The sequence below is a fragment of the Pholis gunnellus genome (assembly GCF_910591455.1).
Source record: "Pholis gunnellus genome assembly, chromosome: 16".
In the NCBI taxonomy this organism is placed as follows: domain Eukaryota; kingdom Metazoa; phylum Chordata; class Actinopteri; order Perciformes; family Pholidae; genus Pholis; species Pholis gunnellus.
The window spans coordinates 21,515,236-21,539,617 of NC_136543.1; the positions used below are offsets into that span (position 1 = coordinate 21,515,236).

The 24,382-nt window shown below is 40.3% G+C and overlaps 1 protein-coding gene across 2 annotated transcripts in view; it reads right to left on the reverse strand.

The window, feature by feature from the left end:
- The window catches only part of LOC306708709 (cell adhesion molecule CEACAM5), a 23,014-nt gene extending 2,125 nt beyond the window's left edge, over window positions 1–20,889 (reverse strand). The window contains exons 1-10 of one of the 2 annotated variants that reach the window (XM_079176628.1): window positions 20,773–20,889; window positions 19,682–20,008; window positions 17,647–17,807; window positions 17,242–17,368; window positions 15,117–15,395; window positions 12,738–13,016; window positions 12,184–12,438; window positions 10,675–10,792; window positions 1,847–1,886; window positions 1–318 (exon numbers count right to left, since the gene is read on the reverse strand). The exon at window positions 1–318 is cut by the window's left edge and continues 2,125 nt beyond it. In XM_079176628.1, coding sequence (XP_079032754.1) covers window positions 1,868–1,886; window positions 10,675–10,792; window positions 12,184–12,438; window positions 12,738–13,016; window positions 15,117–15,395; window positions 17,242–17,368; window positions 17,647–17,807; window positions 19,682–20,008; window positions 20,773–20,821 — 1,614 coding nt within the window. In that variant the 5' untranslated portion in view covers window positions 20,822–20,889 and the 3' untranslated portion in view covers window positions 1–318; window positions 1,847–1,867. Of the gene's footprint in view, window positions 322–1,846; window positions 1,887–10,674; window positions 10,793–12,183; window positions 12,439–12,737; window positions 13,017–15,116; window positions 15,396–17,241; window positions 17,369–17,646; window positions 17,808–19,681; window positions 20,009–20,772 lie in introns of both variants that reach the window. The other variant, XM_079176627.1, reaches the window with a different exon arrangement.
- Between the last annotated feature and the right edge of the window lie 3,493 nt (window positions 20,890–24,382).

Sequence of the window (24,382 nt, forward strand, 5' to 3'; positions counted from 1 at the left end):
CGAAGAAGAAGAAGAAGAAGAAGAAGAAGAAGAAGAAGAAGAAGAAGAAGAAGAAGACGAAGAAGAAGAAGAAGAAGAAGAAGAAGAAGATCCCGTGATGGTGGACGAGTTTATGGGGAAGGTGAAGGTGACAAAAAAGCTCAAAATAAAATTTAAAAAAAGGAACAAACTGAAGATTCCAGCTGATAATCCAAACTGTCATAGAATCCAGAGGGATGATGGGAAATCTGGTTTGGCAAAAGCATCCACTGGACGCTCCTCCCGGCTGCACAGATGAATCATTGGAAAAGAAAATAGTCGGATGTTTGAGGCCGGCATCTCCTGAACGAGAGAGGAAGGAAATCAGATATTTTCAGAACAAGAGCAGCGACATGTCTTCTTCTACTGTACCTCCACAAATCTCATCACCACACACACACACACACACACACACACACACACACACACAGTGCAATTTATTTGTGAGCTGTTGGTGTTCTGCCACACCTGTCGACATTAAACCGGTTTTGTTTTGTCTTTATAGAAAAAGGTTTTACCGTCATTAATGATTCAAATGTCAAATATTCTTCCGGTAACTGACTAATCGTCTTCTTTTGTTGTTGAGTGTAAAAGAAGAGGGACGAGGGTTCATTAACATTTACACTTCAGTCACTACAAGGAGTTTTTAACGGTTATGAAACAGTCCCAGTTTATTAATCCCCAAACCCATTTACGGCTTGCAGGTTGTGTATATATATATATATATATATATATATATATATATATATATACATATATATATATATATATTTGAGTTTTCCTATGATTGTGAGGAATCATTAACAGCCTAATCAGGGAACATACAGTCTCCCAATGTAGCCGAGTTAATGCACAATATTCATTATTCAAAGGTAGGTCGAGAGAATGTGTATTATTTGGGAAGATATCAAACGAGCAGCCCTCCGTATTACTCTCTGCTCTTCAGCTCTCAGCTTCAAAAGGGTTTCTTCTCTGATTCCGGTCTCTGAGTCTTTGGTCTCGTGTCGGAGATCAAAGAAAAACAGCTGAAAAAGCTGCAGGTAGAAGCCCAACGCAGGAAGCTGCTGCTGCTGGGCTCAGACACCCAGACTGTGTGTGTGTGTGAGACTCCGCTTTAAATCAACAGTCTTATCTCATACACCCACACACACACACACACCCACACACACACACACACACGCACACGCACACGCACACGCACACGCAAGGCTTTGTTTGCTCGACCAAGTGGAGGCAGCCTCGGTGGCTACTGTCTCAACACAGACACACACAGACACAGACACACACACACACACACACAGACACACACACACAGATACACACACACACAGACACACACACACAGACACACACACACACACACACAGACACACACACACAGACACACACACACACACAGACACAGACACACACACACACACACACAGACACACACACACAGATACACACACAGACACACACACACAGACACACACACACACACACACAGACACACACACACAGACACACACACACAGATACACACACAGACACACACACAGACACACACACAGACACACACAGACAGACACACACGTGAACACACACTTATACACACATACATGCACGCCTCAGACAAAAAAAGGTGTGTTTCTTGAGTTAACATATATTATGATATAAAATAATAAATGATAGAATTAATATTAATGGTTTAAACTTTACTACATACATATTTTAATACACAAAAACCGATGTGGACATAATCTGCCATTATACATGAACTTTATTCTGCTATAACTCAGTCACTGATCTGACGTCAGTGCTTTTATCTGCTGGTGTTGAGACTCACCAGCTGTGTGCAGCAGCTCCTTTAGTACGGTGACTCGACCCTGAGGACAGAAACACACGACAGGAAACAGAGATTAGGACACGCGGGTCATCACACAACCTGCTTTAGATGATACGAACACGGAGAAAAAACCAGATTAAATAGTTCAAACCGATGTGTAACATTTAATATATGGAGCTTTCATTTATTGGCCCACAACAACTTTCTTTATTTTGTAAATGAATTTCGGTGGTTTGTTGATTCACTGACATGCGTTCAGGATGATGTCATCTCATCACACACACACACACACACACACACACACACACACACACACACACACACACACACAGGAAGAAGGTGAAAGGTTGCATAATCAAACTGTACACATGTAAGCTGCTGCTGTTAATCTAGACTTTTCTAAACTCTTTAAAACTTAAACTTTCAGGAACCAGCTCCTGTTCAAGGACTTTGAAACAACATTTTAGCTCCTTAAGAAACACAAATGTTGAATTTCACAAGCTTTTCGGGAAGTTTTAGGATTATTTTAAGAGGAATAAGACAACAAATTGATAGTTATAATGCTTTGTGGTCTCAACATATAACAGAATTTGCATTTTTGTTTAGACTAAATAAAGGTTTGGGTCACATTAGCATGACGTTGCTAGCACATTTAAACAGCGAGTTTCTACATTCTGACGGATTAAAGAGTTGCAACATATCAGAGCTGCGTTCACTCTTCATGAACAAACACCAGCCAGCGTCGTCTTTTTGTTGAGTTACTGAATCTTATCACTGAAACTGCGATACATTTGTTTTGGGGGCCGTTGATACGAAAAGCAGCGAGAAAAAATAAAGAAGGTGAGGAATAAAAGCTGAGGAGAGGACAGAGAGAAGACGTGATGATCTTTGATAATATTGAATCACTTTAAAAAGAGTTTATTATAACATCTAAGATCTAGATCTAACATGTAAATAAATATGATCATATAAATAAATATGATCATGTAAATAAATATGATCATGTAAATAAATATAATCATCTAAATAAATATGATCATGTGAATAAATATGATCATGTGAATAAATATGATCATCTAAATAAATATGATCATGTGAATAAATATGATCATCTAAATAAATATGATCATGTGAATAAATATGATCATGTAAATAAATATGATCATATAAATAAATATAATCATCTAAATAAATATGATCATGTGAATAAATATGATCATGTGAATAAATATGATCATGTGAATAAATATGATCATCTAAATAAATATGATCATGTGAATAAATATGATCATCTAAATAAATATGATCATGTGAATAAATATGATCATCTAAATAAATATGATCATGTAAATAAATATGATCATGTGAATAAATATGATCATGTAAATAAATATGATCATGTGAATAAATATGATCATGTAAATAAATATGATCATGTAAATAAATATGATCATGTAAATAAATATGATCATGTGAATAAATATGATCATGTGAATAAATATGATCATGTGAATAAATATGATCATCTAAATAAATATGATCATGTGAATAAATATGATCATCTAAATAAATATGATCATGTGAATAAATATGATCATCTAAATAAATATGATCATGTAAATAAATATGATCATGTAAATAAATATGATCATGTAAATAAATATGATCATGTAAATAAATATGATCATGTAAATAAATATGATCATATAAATAAATATGATCATGTGAATAAATATGATCATGTGAATAAATATGATCATGTGAATAAATATGATCATCTAAATAAATATGATCATGTGAATAAATATGATCATCTAAATAAATATGATCATGTGAATAAATATGATCATCTAAATAAATATGATCATGTAAATAAATATGATCATGTGAATAAATATGATCATGTAAATAAATATGATCATGTAAATAAATATGATCATGTAAATAAATATGATCATATAAATAAATATGATCATGTGAATAAATATGATCATGTGAATAAATATGATCATGTGAATAAATATGATCATCTAAATAAATATGATCATGTGAATAAATATGATCATCTAAATAAATATGATCATGTAAATAAATATGATCATGTGAATAAATATGATCATGTAAATAAATATGATCATGTAAATAAATATGATCATGTGAATAAATATGATCATGTGAATAAATATGATCATCTAAATAAATATGATCATGTAAATAAATATGGTCATATAAATAAATATGATCATATAAATAAATATGATCATATAAATAAATATGATCATGTGAATAAATATGATCATCTAAATAAATATGATCATATAAATAAATATGGTCATATAAATAAATATGATCATATAAATAAATATGATCATATAAATAAATATGATCATGTAAATCTTCTTTAGGAGGCAGAAACCCCACTGGGTTTATTTAAAGCTTAACTCACCTAAATATAGTTACAATTCCACAATAATAAGTAAATGATAACAAAATGATCATTCACTTATTATTCACAATAATAACAAAATGAATATATAGAATAATATAATCATAGCATAATATGCTTGTCAAATTATTTGCCAAACAAAACAAATGAATAATTTAAAGACGCCTCTTTGGATTCTGGGAAAATTCCTGATGGGCATTTTATTTTATTTTTTCAAATATTGCGGACGTAATGCAGCATGAGTGGAGATGATGTATAAAAACTTACTACGTAGATCAATAGTGCCATAATGAGATGAAGATCATCAAAGTTACACAGCAGAGGGTGCTAGCTTAGCATTAGCCACCGTAAGCTACTAGTCACAGCAGACCAACTAAAAGCTGCGTTTCCACCAAGAGGTTCCTGGTAGTTTTAGTCCCGGGATGACTTTAAAGAAAGGAACTACAAGGTTCCTGCTGCATAATGTTTACTGATGAATGTTGCAATGAAGGAAATACAGAAGAGGAAAGTGAAACTGAGAGCGTCTGTCTGAGTGTTTGATGGTTTTTTATTTGTGCTTTTTGTGAAACTATCAGAAAATAACTCTCTCTCTCTTTTTCAGGAAGCAAACAGCAAAGTATAACTTTAGTTTTAATGTCATCAAACAAAGAGAAATGTTCTCCTTTCATCCTAAAATGTTCCTAAATCTGTACTCGAGTACTTCCTCGTTTCATGAATGAAGCGGTACACGAGTGTGTTTGAGCAAGCAGATACCCTGCAAACTTTAACCCGAAAGTTCCTGTACTTTTAGAAAGTACTCCCACCAAACCAGGATCTTTTTGTGGGTTTTAAAGACCCAGAACCTAATTTAGACCCTGGTCCCTCAGAGGTTGCTGGTCTCTGGGGAATCCTCTGGGTCTGTTATGTGCTTATCAACTTTTCATTGTGAGAGTTATTTCTTCGTACCTTTTATTTGTGATCCTGCTCCTTTTAAACCCCGTTTCTTTTTTGCTTTTTAACAAAACCTTCACCGACTTTCTTTTGGAGAGAGCGCAGACAAATGAGAAAAGGGAAGAAACGACCGAAGGCTTGATTTTAAAAAGACAGAAGTGGAAAGAGAAGAGAAGCTTGAAGAGTTAAAGATTAACGGAGCAGCGACACAAACGTAGAGAGAAGACGAGTGCTGACATGACGGTGACATTCCTGCCATTCTGGGATACGCAGGCCTCGCCCTGAAGAACGACGCGGCTCCTTCTCAGAAACACGACGGAGCTTATTAAAGAAAGAGGCAGCAGGTGTCAAAAGTCATTGGAGAACTTTATAGAAAAGATCCGGACCGCTTGTTTCTTCTGTATAAAAAAAACCTCTGAGCAGGTGAGACGTTGGAGCGTTGGAGTAAATTACTGGTTTAACCCTTTAAAACATGAAAAACAATCAACCGAAAACATAGAAGCGTCTGCATTTCTGAGGATAGAAGACATTTGGAGGCATGTTTGTCGTCTCTGGAGCGACTAACGCTGGGTGGGAGACATGGAATAAATAAATCCTCGATATCTAACTTGTAATTATGACCGAGGGGTGTGACGTGAACGGGTTTTCCCAGCTGGCAGCTTGTTTTTCTGAATGCAGCATGAAGAGGAGAAGGTTTTATTTTGAATCATATGAGTTTGAAGGAGCTTTGACTGACAAAGAAAAGTAGTTTAAAGTAGCAGCAAAGCAGCTTTTTTCCAGTTCACTTAAACATAAAAAAAATCCTAATACTGGTTACCACCAATATACATCTCAGCAGTTGTGTCGTGTTCAACATGTTCCCTGTAATTATTTCAGAATAAAGCTTTTATCTCCAGAGTTCAATGCAACAAAATTACCAAAACAACCACAGAATAAATTACAGGGGGAAGTCGAGTCATCTTTTCCTTCAACATCAAATCCAAAGGTTGTGTTAAGTGAATAAATGTAGATTCTCCTCCAGCAAATGTCTCCAAACTGCTGAGTCGACTGGTTTCTTGACTCACTTTTAACTTTTTGGCAAAAAAAAAAAAAGACAAATTTGAGGTGTTGTGTCATAATGAACAGAACAAAAACACATTTCTGCCACATAAAGTTGTTCTTATTTGAATCTAGTTTCAAATACTTGTATGTCTTCATATTCTAAAAGACGAGTCCGATAAAAGCATGAAAACACGCTTTGAACTGCTCATAACTGGAGCACGTTTGTAAGCACGAGGCGCTGCAGGTCGGTACTGTTTAGGTTTTAGAGGTCGGAGTTTGTGGAGGAAACCGGCGATGACTGAATCACGACACGTTGATCCTAAATCAAGTTCTACATGACGCTCTGGAAAGGGAAGCTGCTAAATACACTTCCTGCCTTTGTTCACTAAAGTGAATCGTTTTACTTTTCACCACTAAAACTGGAACAATATCTGATCCAATACATTATTATTATTATTATTATTGTTATTATTAATAATAATAATAATAATAATAGTTCGTTGACTCGTTCGTTGATTCGTTGACTTTCCAAACAGTTGTTAGTTGCTGTCCTTGAGTTCACATTTCCGTTGTTGGATTCTGACTGTAAATCCTCTCACACCAGGTTTTATCAGGCGGATCTGCATGTTTTGTGTCGGTGGTTTTAGTGCGTGTCTGCTGAATCGGCTAATTCCTCTTCTTCCCTAAAGTTCATACGGGCTCCTGTTCGACTATCAGAGGAAGAGATCTTTATTCTGTATCCGTCTCCCACACAACAGGTGTGTGTTGCTGCTGTGACCTGAAGAGAACCGGTTTCAGTTTTAGATCTTCAGGACAACAACAACATGTTTTTAATAAAAACCTGTTGCTGGAAGCCAACACAGAGTTCATTTTATCCCCTAACGTGGCAGCATGTTTGCTGATTTGACTCCTTAAATAATGCAAAAACTACACCTGTAACTCTGCACCACCTGTACCGGTTCTCCACACACAAGGAACATAAAGAGCAAAAACTCCTCTCAGCATTTACAATGTCTAAAATGAATCCTGAACCATCGCCTGAGGTGGTCACCTCCAACCCACAACACCCAACATGGAGGCCCGCTGCAGAACAAAGGCTTCCCGTCACCAGTGTTGACACCTGCTAACAGTGACGATGACGGCGATGAAGATAAAGTGACAAAGGGACATACGAGTCAATCATCCGTTGGGCCCCGGGGCGCCGAGAGGTGCTCTACAGCTGAAAACCAGCTCTACCTGACACCTGGTGACCTCGGTGGCCTCTGGTGATCATCGGGTCCCGCTTGAATGACAGAAGAGGAAGTAAAGGGGGGGAGGGGATATTATACAAAGAGGGTTTCCTCCAGAATCTCTTCAAGGCTGAGAATAAATATCTTCTGCTGAAACTTTTCATTAGAAAATATCAGCAAAGAATTCTCTCAAAAGTTATTAGAAACACAAAAGTTACCCTGTAGCTTGGTGAGAAACATAAAATGACTCAAATGTCAATCAAAGTCTCAACGTGTATTTGCAGCTGACCACCAGGGGGCGACTCCTCTGGTTGTATAGAAGTCTATGAGAAAATGACTCTACTTCTCTCTTGATTTATTACCTCAGTAAACATTGTAAACATGAGTTTATGGTCTCAATCTCTAGTTTCAAGTCTTCTTCAATACAGCATGATGTTCATTTAGTAAATGATGGTCCATTTAGAGTCACACAGACCATAAAGCAGGGGATGCTTTAGGGGCGGGGCTACACGGTGATTGACAGGTCTCTACCAGAGACGTATACGGCGTCTCTACGTCACTCAGTACAAATATGGTCACTTCCGTTCATCGTTTGCGGGAAAAAAAACATGGCAACGGCGAAATCGGCAAACTTGAATCTTCAAAACATCCGTCCACAAACCAATGAGTGAAGCCACTACGACTACGTCCACTTCTTATCTACAGTCTGTGGGGAGCAACGTCAATGCTTTTCTACACCAACTGGTTTTGTCGCAGGGTGAGCTGGGACGATTGGTCGGCTGCATCGCTGCAGAGCAACACAGAGAAGAAGAAGAAGAAGAAGAAGAAGAAGAAGAAGAAGAAGAAGAAGAAGAAGAAGAAGAAGAAGAAGAAGAAAAGTGCAGCCCAAGACGAAACAGCTCAACACTCGAGAGTCAAAGCTGCAAGCTGAGCGGCCAAATACGCTCCAAAATTGGGCCTCATGCCTCCACAGATGTATTCACACATTTTGTTGCTGTGAAATGGGTCCAAGTGGTCCACGCAGACCTTCGGGGATATGAGCACGTGATAACATATAAGTCACGCAGACTTATATGCAAACACTATATGCAAACACTATATGCAAACACTATATGCATACACTGCAAACTTTCGGTTTCAAGTTGTCCGAGTCGGGGGAGCGTGTTGGTCTGTCACCGACTCATCTGTTCTGCTATTTGTTTCAGGATGCTAGCTTCCGGATGTGGTGCAGCATTGCATCACTGATGCTGTCTAGAAAAGACACGCACCTTTCTTCAGAAAGGATCTAATCTGATCGTAACGCTGCTTCATGTGGCTGCAGCCGCCGTATTTGGGGTTCGTTCCAGTCGAGTGTCTTCACAAACCAAAAGTGACCAATATATTATTATTGTTGTTATTATGATTATTATTATTTATAACGCAGTTTCCAAAGGTCAAAGTTATTTTCAAGAAAACAAAGCAACTGATTTAAATAATAGGCAAATAGACAAACAAAGTAGATGCTAAAATATATTTGAAATATAAGTATATATATATATACACTTTTTATAAATTTCCCTTTTTTTAAATTTCCCTTTTATTTATTCAAATTAAAAAAAGCGCTAGCTAGCTTGTTTAGCAATGTGCATCCGTAATTCACGTTAACTGGGATGCTAATTTTGGCTCGTAAAAAAAACGTGTTTAAAACTAAACATGTCCTCCAAATAAAAAGAGTTTCTTTTAGTAAAACAGAACGCTGGACAAACTCCCTTAATTATGCATAACTGTAAGCTTTGATATAACTTAAACAAGTTATAAACCTTCATCTCCTGTGCAAATATCATGAAGGGTTAGCGTTAGAGACGAGAGGTTAACGCTTTGAGCTTTAAAAGGTCGCACAGATTTACGGTTCCAGGATTTTTACAGCTGCAAAACTTTCAAGTATCAAATCAAGTCTTTAGGGACTCATGTCTTCATTTCAGGTCCAATGATGTCACAATGGCACATTGTTTCACAAGTTTAAGTCATTAAGAAAAGAAAAGCCAAAACACGTTTAGCAACAGATCTGCGAAGGCATTGGAGTCGAATTGTCCTGAATCACTCTTTTGTCTTTTAGTTTTTTAAACACGCCCGTAGATACGAGGCCTGAATTCTGTTTGGAGACATTTTCAACACAACAAAAACTGTTGCAGGAGGTATGTAGTGAATTATGGGTGTTTCTGTGACAGTTACTGCAAAAGTGTTGAAGGGCGTGGCAGCTCGACGGAGTGTGTGCATGTATTTGCATGTGTGTGTGTGTGTGTGTGTGTGTGTGTGTGATTACTTCAGTCTGACATGTTGCAAGACGCCAAGGCGTGAGAGGAATGAGGAGAATTTCCTAGAAGGTCATGAAGTTGCTGACAAGAATTCATACAGACACACAAAGAAAGAAAAGGACAGATATGCTTCACATACACACACACTTAAATAAAGAGGGTCAGATAACACACACACACACACACACACACTTAAATAAAGAGGGTCAGATAACACACACACACACACACACACACACACACACACACTTAAATAAAGAGGGTCAGATAACACACACACACACACACACACACACACACACACATGTATTTGTACATTTTAACACTCAAGCATGAAATCATGGAGTATGACGGATATATCACTCCCGGGTCGGATCAACTGGTTTGGTTTCTTTGTTCCAATGAAGGCAAATCTGCTATTTTACACCAGGGAACAGCCGTAGAGGAGGCAGTGTTTTGCAATCATTAACTACCTAAATAAATAATAAAAAAACAGCAAGACCAGAGCACAACTTGGAAAAAGAAACACCTGAAAACATTCCGAGATAACACAACTTTCTAGTAAAAGCCTCTGTGTGCTGGAAACAAAGTGCATCTTTCTTCTGAAACTCCCCTTTTACGATGTGGGAATCAGGGAGCGTGTGTGACAATTCTGTAACTTTACAAACTGGACAATGTGACAATGATTCTCATATTGCCAAAGTCAAACAACAAACACACTCTCAGCCGAGATCCCACTTGGGAACTAGTTTTGCAGCCTACAACCTCCAGTCAGGAGGTTCGCCTGCAAACCAAAAGCAGCTTTGTGAGAGAGCTCCACAGAGAGAGCACATCTCCTCCTCTTGTCACCGTGTTCTGATCCAGACAGAGAGAACGCAGAGTACTTACGGTACTTTCTGTCTGCAGTACACGATTAGGCCGATGGCGGCACCGAGAGCGACGAGGACGGCGATGACGATTCCAGCGATGGCTCCGTCTGAGAGACCTTCATCCAACGCTCCTTCTTCTACAAAACAAACAACAAGATTTTAAATCCTGCTGGGAGGGAACGCTTCAATGTAAATGCACTTAAATCAAAATCGTGCAGTGGGATGTCCCGACATTCAATCAACAGAAACAGAAGTTACATTGTGTGCAAACTGCTGCCATGTTTACAGACAACGGCGCGTCTCAGAAGAGAAACCACAGGATGGAAATTAATATACAACTCAATCTGATTGCAGGTGGCAAGAAGCAACTTCTGCAGAAGTGATCTCTGCACATCCACATGTAACAAGTGATATGCATAACTTTAAGAGCCACATTCCAACACGAGATAATCCTGAGAACGAAACCGGGAAGCTGCTGCTGCTCGTTTTCTTTTGTTAAAAAAGCAGACATAAAATTGACCACAGCATCTGTGTTACACATTCATTTCACCTGTCTAGGAGAGGTTACAGGTAATTACAGGCTCCAACTGATATCACATAACAAAAAGATATTAGATAATATAATGCATTGACATACAGTGTGTTAGGAGTTATACAAGCCAATGTATAGTTACTGGGCATGGTTATAGAGTTAACCATGCTAACATGCAGTTAATATTTAGCATTGCAGCATGCTAAGATTAGCAGTAACCTCAAATACAGCAGAGCCCAAAAGCTCCTTAGTTTTAGAAGTATTATGTCATGAACTTAAACTTTGGACAAGTGGACGTGTTCCTGAAAAAACAGGCTTTTGCAGCCTGATACGTTCACCAAGAGAGTTTATCCTCTCTGGAGGACATCTTAGCTTTGACCTGATCGCTAACATTAGCTTGTTAGCTTGTATGTTACCACTAAAGGTAACGGCTATTGGATGTTAAAAATGCATAATAGCATGCTAGCATTAGAATGAATGTCGTCACAAGGATGTTAGAGGTTTCCTGCCATGAAAATAAGTATTTGACTAAACTGGAACTTTACTGGTAAACAAACGGACGCTGCTGCCAGACTGGTTTCCTTTAGCCTGGGCGATGACGTAAGAAAAACACGTTGTGGTGTCATCTGTGGGGAGAACTCTCCAGCTCTGTCCTGTCTGTCTTAACTGTTGGTTGATTGGAACGAAAGTAGTTTGGGAAATGAAAGTACATTTACTGTCAAAGCACTCTGAGTTTACAGAAGTAGAATGAAGCTGTCTGGAGAGGGAAAGCTTTTGAACTAATCTTTGAGTAATTTAGACGCCGTACTGCTCATACAAATGTGCAACTGATAATAATAACTCTACTTTTGTAGCACCTTTAAAAACAGATTTTTAAATAAAATAAGGCAATAATGTAACAGAGAGCCCAAAGAAAGAAAGACAAACTAAGCTGAGCATCAGTGTATTCCCTTAGAAAACAGACCCGAGGTTCCAGGCCACAGACATGGAGCTCACCTTTGACGGACAGGGTGTGGGTGTACGTGGTGGTCTTGCCAGTGACGGCGTTGTGCGCCTCGCACGTGTACATTCCGGTGTCTTTGTAGACAGCGTTCTCGATCGGATACTGGGCCGTTTTCACGGGGGTCAAAGTGCCGTTCAACTTCCAGGTGAAGTTTGCGGGAGGGACGGAGGCGGCGGAGCAGACGAGCTTTACTGAGTCTTTCACCTCTACGGCATCTTCACCCTTAACCATAGCTGGTTCAGGACCATCTGGAGGTGAAACAGAGGATGATGTAATTGTATGTAAATGATGTAAGAAGGATGTAATTCTTCTTGTCACTACTGTTTGACCACCACATGCAGAGTCAACCTTATAATCTTTACACATGGATCACATATCCGCTTATTGCCGTGTACCATTTTTATGGACCTCTAAATAAGTTCTGGAAATAAAAGTGCTATAAAAAGTAAATCAGTGCCGAGACAAACAAATACACGGCCGTAAACGTCTCGCAGTGTAAAACCGTAAAACCCTGCGTCACCGTCTCTCAGCAAAACAAAACACTCACAGTTGACCACCATCTTGTAGGAGTCTTTGACGTTGCTGACGGCGTTGGTGAGCTGGCACGTGAACTCTCCGTTGTCCTGTTTCTCCAGCGTTTTGATCATCAATGACCTCTTGTCGGCGGAGATCACCAGGCGGCTGGAAGCAGACAGAGTTTTGCCGTCTTTCAGCCAGGTCGTGGTCTCCACGGCGCCGCCCGTCGCCTGGCAGCTGAGGTTGGCCGTGCTGTTGCCGGCGATGAGGATGCCAGTCGGACCGCTGACTTTAGCGCTTGCGATGGGCTCTGTGAACATTAATAAGAGAGAGATTTTATTTCTCTTTTATATTGTACTTTTTCTTGACTTTTTTTCATACATCTACTTTCACAACTTTGGTAAAATGGCAAACAACGTTGTACATTTCGAAGATAATAAACCTGATTAAATGAAATAAAACCAAGTTAAAATGAGTGAGAGAGAAGAAGAAGCAGCTCTAAGTCGAGGACTAAAAGATGCTGCTGTTGAAAAAAGAACGGACAAAACTGAAGCAACAGAGTCCAAGATATCCTGACCTTTAGTCCCTAGTATTAGTCAAGCCCCCAAAAGACCGAATCCTACATTTCCCATAATGCAATTGAATATATCTATTTGTAAAGAGGATTTTCTACAACCAAAAAGCACGAAAAACCATTCAGACATACAGAATAATCCTCTCAGACATTTGACTGTTTCCTTCTGTTTCAATCTGCCAAACACTTTAAACGTGCTTCATACAAGTTCGGGAGCATCTGTATTGCCTCCGCATGGCTCTCAACATGGCGACCGCTAGCGATGCTAGCAGCGCAAAACACTGGCGACACTGCTGAGAGAGCTAACAGTGTTACAGGTGCTACGGAGGGCGGCGTCATCGGCTGTAACCGCCGTACGAAAGCAGAGCAGAGCGGCGGCCGTGAGCTAACCAGTGGTGCACGCTCACGTGCACTAAACGTGCACTAAAAAAAGCCATGCACGACTGACCGGGCTATGTCAGCTAAGCAAGGACAAGCTCTGATAGCAGATCACACAGAGAGGGAGAGTGCATCTCATTTCCTTTTTCCTCCTGCTTCTCTCTCTCAGTTATCAAAGAAAAAGAAAGAAAAGCCTGAAACTCTTCAGGCCACGATGTTAGACCATCCTCCAACCCAGCAGGTTTCACTCACACACACACACACACACACACACACACACACACACACAAGGAAAACATTCTGCCGCCAACTTGAAAACAACATCCTCCAAAAACAGATTCCTTGGCGGTATAATGACAGACAGCACACATTCATGTTGAACCTTTTGAGGGATTCTCTGCGTGTCGCTCAACGTTTCAACACCTCGCATGTGTCCGCTGTGGTCGCTGTAGACTGTTTGTGTCACCAGCAACGCTCGAATGACTAATGTGAGTCTGAGTAACAGTCTCGTGCCTCGAAGGTATGTCACCGAGAAAAGAAAAAGGTTTCAGTCGGCTTCGTTTTCTTCTTTTTTGTCAGTGTGTCTCAGTCTTAATGGTGAAATGATTTTGTTTTATTTAGCCACGCTGCTGAAATGTGCTTGTACACATTATCGTTTAAAGATTGCAGCCATATATTTAAAAATGTTATAGTTTATAGTTCAAGGACAGTTTTTGTTTGTTCCCTGCCAGGTTTCGTGACAATCCTAATTGTTGTCATTTCAGTAAATACCACGAATGTGAATGTCGTGGCGACGCGAGAGTAAAAGACGGAGGATTACGAAAGTCAGGAGCGTCAATCATCTGGGAACCATGAACGTCTGACTGTCAAAACTCATTTTTTAGCTGCTACCAGCAGAGTGCTTCATGAGGACAACAGAGGGAACAACAGTCCGCGGACAGACGCCGGAATGAACGTGTCTTTGTTTTCACTTTCAGATGCTTCCCCCGACAATCATGATGTTTTCGTGGTGCGAACAAAGACTGTATATAAGAAGAGGACGTAGTCTTTGTTTTGAAGCCTTGAGTTCTGCCGCCGCCATTTTGGATTTTTTGCAACCAGTGAACAGGAAGTGACCATATCTGGACTGAGGAGGAGTGACGTAGAGACGTCATATACGTCTCTGGTAGAGACCTGTCAATCACTGTGTAGCCCCGCCCCTAAAGCATCCCCTGCTTTATGGTCTGTGTGACTCTAAAGCAAACAGATTGGAACGGCTGTATTGAAGAAGACTTGAAACTAGAGATTGAGACCATAAACTCATGTTCACAATGTTCACCGATGGAATAAATCAATGGCAGAAAGGCTGCAAGGAAAAACCTCGTGATGACATCACGCTGCACATTGCGACTCAAACCACGAGGACTCCGTCGGTCCAACCACCCGGAGTGTTTTCTCAGAAAGCTTTAGATCACTCACCGATCACAGCGAAGACGACGACAGCAGAAGCGACGTCGCGTTTGGTCTTCTCGTTGTTGGCCCTACATGTGTAGTTGCCCGTTGTATTCCCATAGCTGTGTTTTTTGATGATTTCCAGAGTCAGGACCGGATCCCCGGTCTCCATCTGGTTCTGGTCGTGGAACCAGGTGAACTTGGCGGGCGGGCTGGAGACGGCTGAACACGACAGGTTGAAGACGGATTTGGAGCTGATGAACTTGGGAGGGCTTGAAGGACTGAGGGTGACTTTATCTGGTCCGTCTGTGGAACAGCAACACATGGAACACACGGGTTCAACTTGTAATAAAGATGGTGGTCACGGTTCTTGACTAACCTCATGAGCAGGTCCACATTACTGCTTTTACTGCAGCGTCACATGAGGACGTCCCAGTTCAATCTGACACTAAATGTTTATTAAACACATTGAAATAACAGCTGCAGCACATTTTTCATGAGCTACATGATCCGGTTATTCAAGTTTCTTAAGTTTATACGACTAAACTATTGCTTTCATGAGTAACAAACTTTAGATCCTTCTGAGGCACAATGTTTTAAAAGTACATATATACACATACAAATATATACACATATACTGTGTATATATATAGTATATATACACACACACACACACACATATATATATATATATATATACACATCACATATAAAGTAAATAAATAATACAAATTAAAAAAGATAAAGACAATGAAAATAAATAAACCAATAAAATCTACTTAAAATAAAGGGAGGAGCTTTTGATGAATTAATAACAGGGTTAACCAGCGGTCGGTGTGGTTTCTCTGCCTTTCAGGTTAGTCATGTGGGAGGAGTGGAGGAGCTGAGTAAACAGAGGGTTTAATAAAGGCTGAGAGGGAGCGGCCGGCCGACACTCACAATCTAAACTGCAGGAGTCGACTCAGGTTTACAGTCTGAACAGGAACGGATGCTGTCATGATGTCAAAGGTCGTGCATCAACGTGATTCAGAGTAAAGAGAAGAAAACTATGTTTAACAAATGATGTGTCGGGTGTGACGGGCTGACTCATGTCTGACGGGCTTCATTGTCCAACAGGTGGGTGGATTCACATATAAAACACTTCTTTACAGTGTGGCTTTTATGTGATGTCATCGCTTTTCTGTTTTATTTTTATTTGTTGATTTTATTCATTTATTTTATTTCGACTGTTACTGAGCTTTCTGTTCTTGTTATTATTGTAAACTTTGTTTTTAAAGGTGCTATATAAATAAAGTTATTATTATTATTATTATAATAAAAGAAGGTCTAAAGTCGTCTCCATTACACAGTCTGTCCACCGTGGGATTTATTCGCACGTCAACTCATTTTTTTCTGGAACAAGGTTGATTTTTCTGAGCTTTTGCACTGCGAATAAAAGCCTCTGTTGGAGCCATTTTGTGTTTATTTTATGTGTCCGTATATATGAAGTAATGTGTGTTCACTCGTGGTAATCCGTGGAGGACGGTGAAATTATAAACCGGTGAATCAGTTATAGGCGTCTTCTGCTTTTACCTTTAACAATAAAAGCCTTAAAAGACTTAAACAGCGTAAGAGTTCACCAGAAGGAACTCAGGTTCACTCAGAGCATCCCACACAAAGGAAATTCAGTCAAATATCTTACGGTATCTCTGGCTTTGGGCTCAATAGGATCCTGGTTTACTAAAACTTTATGAAAAAAGCGCAGCGACTGTCGCAAATTCACATTCTCTGCTCAGAGTTTTAATCCGAAATTTTTGTGAGGCGAGTATTTTGCATTTTTGCGTTGCTTATTCGTTCTCCTGTGTAAACGGTAAATGGACTTGTTCTTGTTCAGAGCTTTAACTCTACATTCACACTCCTACGGGAGCAATTTGGGATCGAACCGCCGATCCTCTGACTGACTGAGCCGCAGGTAAACATGAAGGACTTCACATGTTTACACTGATACACATGTTTAGTTAGTATCTGGTGTCTCTAAGAGGTTTTTCAGGTTTCGGTCCAGCTTCAGTCTACAGCCACACACTAAAAATATGTAAACGCTAAAAAAAGTAGATCCCGTGTGGGCGGGGTTACCGGACAGGTAAGAAACCTGCTGTGTGGGTGCAGTACTCACAGTAGACAGTGAGGTTGAAGGGGGCGCTCTTCTCCGCCTGCAGCTCGTTGGCGGCGGTGCAGATGACGGGACTCATCAGGTCGGTCCGGAGGACGTCTACGATGGTCAGAGTACTGGACAGCGCCTCCTGAGGGCCAGTCCAGAGGAGAGGGAACATCAGTTATACATACGTTTAAAATATCACGCTTTAAAATGTACAAATGAACTGAAGAAAAAAAAAGACCATTTTTGATTTAAAAACAGTGCAAACGTGTTTCACATGTTCCTCCATACATTGAACTTAAGAATCATTAAGTTAATGAATGAAAGTCTGCTTTATATACATCATACAATTTGACCTTCATTTAATTCATGAAAACAGACAAATACATAAGAGATGAATGCATGAACTCCGTCTAAACTGACGTCTTTCACTGTGATCCGTTTGTCGGCTGGGAAGGGCGCGGTGCCCTTCATCCAGGCGAAGTTCAGTGAGGAGCCTTTGGCGGAGCAGGTCAGGACCACGGTGCTGTTGTGCTCGATGGCCTCGGGCACGTTGGACTTGATGACCACGTTAGACACCGGCTCTGTGGAGGAACAGGAGGAGGAGCACATGAATGAATCGGATCCTAACAGACGGAGCAGCAGACTATACCGTGGGACAGTTAGGGGGACGCTCTTTTATTCTCAGGAACAAACTTGTATCATTGTTGTTTATTTTGTGCGTGATGTTAAATGAAACCATCGATATTTAAAACCTAAATGACAAAACAAAACGGACTCAAAAACAGCAGCTAAACTGCCGGATTCTGAGGACTCTGCACGTGTTTCAGGGCGGATTCTTATAGATTTGTTACAAATGAGCAGTTAATGGTTCAACATCAGGGTGCATTAATAACCAGAGGACGGTTTCTCTCCACAGGATCTCTACTGTGCTCTGAAATCAACATCCGAATGAAAGACGGCAGAGAAACGGCACCAACTCGACCTGCTGGACTCGTTCTCTATTATCCTGGAGCTCCTTTTCTACAATTGTATTTTTTTCATGAACGCTTATGCAACCGTATAGGTGCGTGGGAACAACGTGAGGGAGCGGTAACCAGTTCTCACTGCAGGGAGTCGTCACTTTGGAGTTTTCTTCTTTTTCTTAAGCTGTCCCAACGTTGAGGGTCAAACCAACATGGAGACACTGGTGATTTGGTTTTACTGGTAAAACCAGAGTGTGGAAAATGAATGAATGGGGAGTCTAAAGGAATGCTGGGAAACCGACCAATCCTTTGATCAACAAAGATTCAAACTGACATCACGTCGTTGACACGAGGCCCTAAAGGAGACGTTTGTGTTACCAGAGCGGACTGTGGCATCAAGCCCACGGACTGATCGTATTCACTGTGAACACAGCGGAGTAACAGACAATCAGCTGTTCGGATGATTGATCCTTTCATCCGGTTTCTCAAGAAGAAGAATCAAACACTTGCTGGTTTTCAGATGTCAGCTTTTTGACATTTATTTAAACTGTTCTTTTAACTGTTAGGTAGCAGAACCTTCATGGTTTGTGCTAAGCTAACGTTAGCACCAGCAATACATTTTTTAAGAACAGCTGTAGCGTACTGCAAAAAAAAAGTATGTTTGTGCAACAAAAAGGCTTTTTAACAAAGAAAAACTGCATTCATGACTGTGTGTGTGTGTGTGTGTGTGTGTGTGTGTGTGTGTGTGTGTGTGTGTGTGTGTGTGTGTGTGTGTGTGTGTGTGTGTGTGTGTTTTAAAGCGACATATGAGGACTGTACAATAGTGAAGCAGTGAGGCGTTTTGAGCTTTAAACAAAAGATCCGACTGTAATGTGATTCAAGTGCAGCAGTGAGAGCCGCGCCCTGCGGAGCGCGCGAGGAGGCTGCTGTTGAATCACACCATGACGTCACAACTTCTTAACAGGAAAAACAGATTCAACTGAAACACAGGAGGCACTACTGCACGGTGATGTTATAAAGAAAGGCACCACTTTAAATCACCGTGTAGAAAGGAACTCACATACTTCAGTTGTCGAGTAAACTAATGTTCCCTCCGCCAGGAAACATAGTCCCTCCGCTGTGTGGGAGCGGCAGGCAGGGTGACCTGCACTCCATCGGCGCTGCGCCGGTTAACAGGCGTGGCTTCCGGATTGCGTTAGAAATTCGAGCGCTTGTATGTGGACTGGTTCTGAGTGACACACTGTGAACCCCAAACCATGAATGGAAACCCTCTGATCTGGATCTCTGAGAGCTCTGATGCAGTCCAGGCAGCAGCATCAGTAGAGACCCGGTTTAGAAAGGACCACACCCAGCAGGGGGTGAAACACTCATTTAAATTGGCTTCGATTCACAGAGACGCTGCGAGCATCAAACAATATGTTTGACGCGTTTGTTGTGGATTGTTTGAAGGCATGGGGCAGTATTTCATATTTGTGTTGTTTTTGTTTACTTACCCAGAACTCTGAGTTTGATTTCTCCGGCCACGGTTCCTGAAAGTGATACGATGCTCACGCTGTAGTCTCCGCTGTCCGCCTCCGTCAGGGGCCCGATGGTCAGGTAGCCGTTGGTCTCGTTTAACTTCACTCTTCCCTCGTAAGACGCGTGCACGGTAACGCCAGCCGTAAGCCCAGTAAGAATATTAAACAATTCTTTTCCGTCGCTGTAACTCCAGATTAGAGCTATGTAGTCTAGTTTATCGACCAGGGTCTTCAGGGTCACAGTTTTCCCCACATTCGCGTCGATCGGACCCGGCGGCAGGATGTTTTCTCCACCACAGAATCCTGAAGTCAGGAGAGAGAAAAGTCAAAGTTAGATCTGTAGATATTTTACACTTCTTGTGTTCAATATAAGGAGGAAGTCAGATGATGCAGACTGAGACTCCTTGTTTCATATTTATTTACATTTTGGAAAAATCCAGTTGGCCGAATTAAAGATTGCCTTTTGTTGTTCGACGCACTGACAACCTTCAACCAACGACTTTGAGACTAAGACATCTGGAATAAACGGAGGATTCTCCGGCGGGCTGTGGCGCGGTCCCGTTCCTCTCCCCACGCGCAGCTCCACGTTGAGCCGATAGTCCTCATCACACCAACCCGCCACTTTAACAATCAACGAGTTTATTTCCTACTTTTTCACTTGAGCACCCAATCTAAAAGTAAGACCAAACAGCTGTTATTGTGTTGGATTCGGACACAAATAACACAATTCAGATTTTCTTTATAATTTTTGGAGTTGAATTTGAAAAGAACTGTGGTGCCTTTGACCTGGTAAAGCAGGGAAACGGGAACTTGGGGGAAATACATGTAGCTGTTGATACCATACAGGAATAAACTGATACTATTATGTTCGTTACAGGGAATAAAATATATGACTTTACATTCATTTAGCATGAGTTCCAACAGGCTACACCCAGGCGCCATATTTCCATCAACACACACGAAACGCAGCGAGAACATGAATGAAATAGATAAATAAAACACATGAATAATCGATCTATCTGCAGTTTAATAATCACAAACGGAGTGTTTTTAATTCTTCTTCTTACCGATAAAAGAGAGCAGAAACGGAAGCGTCTTAAAGGCGAACAGATCCATCACGAGCGCTTCTTCAAGTCTTTATTCCAACAGAGACGGAGACGAAAATGCGGCAACAGAATACCTGCTGCCTTTAGAGAGACACACACCGAGACCAGGTGAACACACCCACTTACACACACACACACACACACACACACACACACACACACACACACACACACACACACACACACACACACACACACACACACACACACACACACACACACACGTCATCGCTATGAATGATGGCGCGTTCATGTGATTTTCAATGAATCATTTGCATTCCAGTTAATATTTTACTCACAAGTTTAAGCTGTTAATACAAAGTATATGTATATAAAGTGTAATTTTGTATTTGAATGAGGGTCAGTAAAAACTTTTTTAAAGTTCGTGAGCAGCTTTTTTGTTGTCAGGATTCATGAATTGAACTTTAGAGAAATGTAATGTTTTCACATTAGTAACGCTTTCATAAAAATCACTTAATGTGTCTGTTAATCAACACATTACTAAACCTACAATATTATAGTTTTACTGTATCTATGAACACATCATCTTGATTCATGAGACACATAAAGGACGTTTTAAAGGGTTTGTTGTGTCTGTTGGTAAATCTTCATTTGTGTGTAAATGTTTTTTGTTTGTTTTTGAACAGAAACTGATAAATGTCACAAACAAGCTGAAACGTCTTCAGGGAAACAGGTGAATTATTCAGTGAGGCGCTGCTGCCGCCTGGCGGACATCTGGGGAAGTACTTTAACTCACTTTGTGATTTTAAACATAAAATTAAAGATGACGCACTTCACACAGAACCTCTGAGGAAAGATTCAACTAAGTTTTACATTTCAGTAAACAGATGGAAATACGTTATGAATGCATAACAGAGTTATAACAAGTAAATAATTGACTTTGTCTTTGAAATAACACGATGATGAGATCTTGATTTGCCGTTAACAGTCTGAAGGTTCAAGAGCTTTTTTGAATGTTGCTGGATTTTTCTCACTTTGTATTTGTATATTATGCTAAATAATGATAAAATGTTCATCTTATGAATGTCATAAATGTGATCTTTTATTTTCTACATGTATTATGTGTGATCCTATATTAAAACTAGCATATTGAGAATGTTTGTGTTTAGTGTTGTTGGTGGATCAGATGTTTTCACATTAAGATAAATGAGATGTTAGAGATTAATTATGACCTGTTTACAATAGCTCTAATGATCATTAAAACTATTTGTTTTAATCCATAAAAATAAGTTTTTTACAAAATATATATATATATAAATTACAATAACAAAATAAAAGGATAATATTTAGAATGTTTGATGGTTTACTGACTTCAGAGTCAAAATGGATCAGCGATGATCGGCAAGTATCTGCTGCAGAAAACACACGATCAGGGATCTGTAAGTTATGTTTGCTCTTCTTTTACTTTTGTGCCGATCCGAACCGTGAATCTGCTGCTCCGTTGCTCCGTTGCTCCGTTGCTCCACTCATCCGTTCACTTTCTGTAGCACGGTGGTAGAACGTCATGGTGACGTCACCCATTGGTTTGTGGACGTCTTAAAGCCTCGAGTTTGGCAATTTGGATCGGCACCATGTTGGATTACGGTGGTCATTTTGGACATTTTGCTACCAGTGAAGTGAAGTGACCATATTTGGTATTTCCGTATACGGTGCCCTCCAGAATCATTGGCACCCTGAGTGAATATCAGCAAAACAGGCTGTTCATCCTCTTGGTCTTTCACTCAAAATATTCACAAACATCTTACCTTTTCATTGAAGTGAAATTATTGAAAACATTTTTTAATGTTGACATTAAATAAATATTTTTCTCCAAAACATGTGTGCCACAATTATTGGCACCCCTAGAAAATCTCATGATTCAAATCTAACTGAAGTATGATTCCAGTCATATTTGAAATGTTTCACCTGTTTGATGAGGAACTCTTCAGTGGTCAACCATGACTTCCTGTTTCACTGGGGTATAAATATGAGGAGACACAGGTCAAATTCCCTCAGTCATTCATCACTGAGGGAAAGACCCGAGAACGCAGCGACGATGTGCGACGGAAAGTTGTTGAGCTGCACAAATCAGAGAATGGATATAAGAAAACCTCTAAACGGTTGAAAATACCCATTTCCACTATCAGGGCAATAATGAAGAAGTTTAAAGCGACGGGAGAGGTTAAGAATCAGCCTGGAAGAGGACGTGTGTGTACATTGAGCCCACGCACCGTGAGGAGGATGGATCGACTGGCAAAAGAATCTCCAAGGATCACAGCTGGAGAACTGCTGAGGTTAGTTGAGTCTTGGGGTCAGAACGTCTCCAAAACTACCATCAGACGCCACCTACTACATCAAAAAAGCCTCTGCTGTCAATCAACAACAAACTAAAGCGCCCACGTTACTGGGACGTTCAATAGGACCAGGTTATGTGGTCAGATGAGACCAAAACAGAGCTTTTTGGCAACAAACATCAAAGGTGGGTTTGGCGTAAACAGAAAGATAACCATACAGAGAAGCACCTCATACACACTGAGAGGTATGGGGGCGGATCTTTGATGCTGTGGGGCTGTTTTTCTTCCAAAGGCCCTGGACATCTTGTTAGGATACATGGTATCATGGACTCCATCAAATACCAGCAGATATTAAATGAAAACCTAACAGCCTCTGCCAGGAAGCTTAAAATGGGCCGTGGTTGGACCTTCCAGCAGGACAATGATCCGAAGCACACCTCCAAATCTACACAAAAATGATTCACTGACCACAGAATAAAGGTTTTGCCATCACAGTACCCCGACCTCAAGCCCGTAGAACAACTGTGGGATGAGCTGAAGAGGAGACTCCACAAGCGTCGACCTCGGAATCTGAAGGATCTGGAGAGATTCTGCACGGAGGAACGGTCTCAGATCCAGTGCCATGTGTTCACCAACCTCATCCCCCATTCAAGGAGGCAAAGGGAGGCTGCACAAAATATTAAATGAAGGGGTGCCAATAATTGTGGCACATATATTTTTGATTCAGGATCAAGAATTGAATGTTTCTTTCAATAATGTTACTTCAGTGAAAGGTTAGATTTTTGTGAATATTTATAATGAAAGATCATGACGATTTGCTCATTTTTACTAAAGGGTGCCAATAATTCTGTAGGGCAACGTACGTCTCTGGTAGAGACCTGTCAATCACCATGTAGCCCCGCCCCTAAAGCATCCCCTGCTTTATGGTCTGTGTGACTCTAAATGGACCATCACTTACTAAATGAACATCATGCTGTATTGAAGAAGACTTGAAACTAGAGATTGAGACCATAAACTCATGTTTACAATGTTTACTGAGGTAATAAATCAAGAGAGAAGTAGAGTCATTTTCTCATAGACTTCTATACAACCAGAGGAGTCGCCCCCTGACCTGCTACTAGTGGCTGGTTAACTACAGCTACAATTGATGCTTCCAAATGTACTAAGCGTCGCTTCCGAAACAGCACATACACTTAATTTATTACATGTGCCGTCATCACCAATAGGAGGCATAGGAGTGGCGAAACATTTTACAGGGTAACAGCTAACTGCTACGC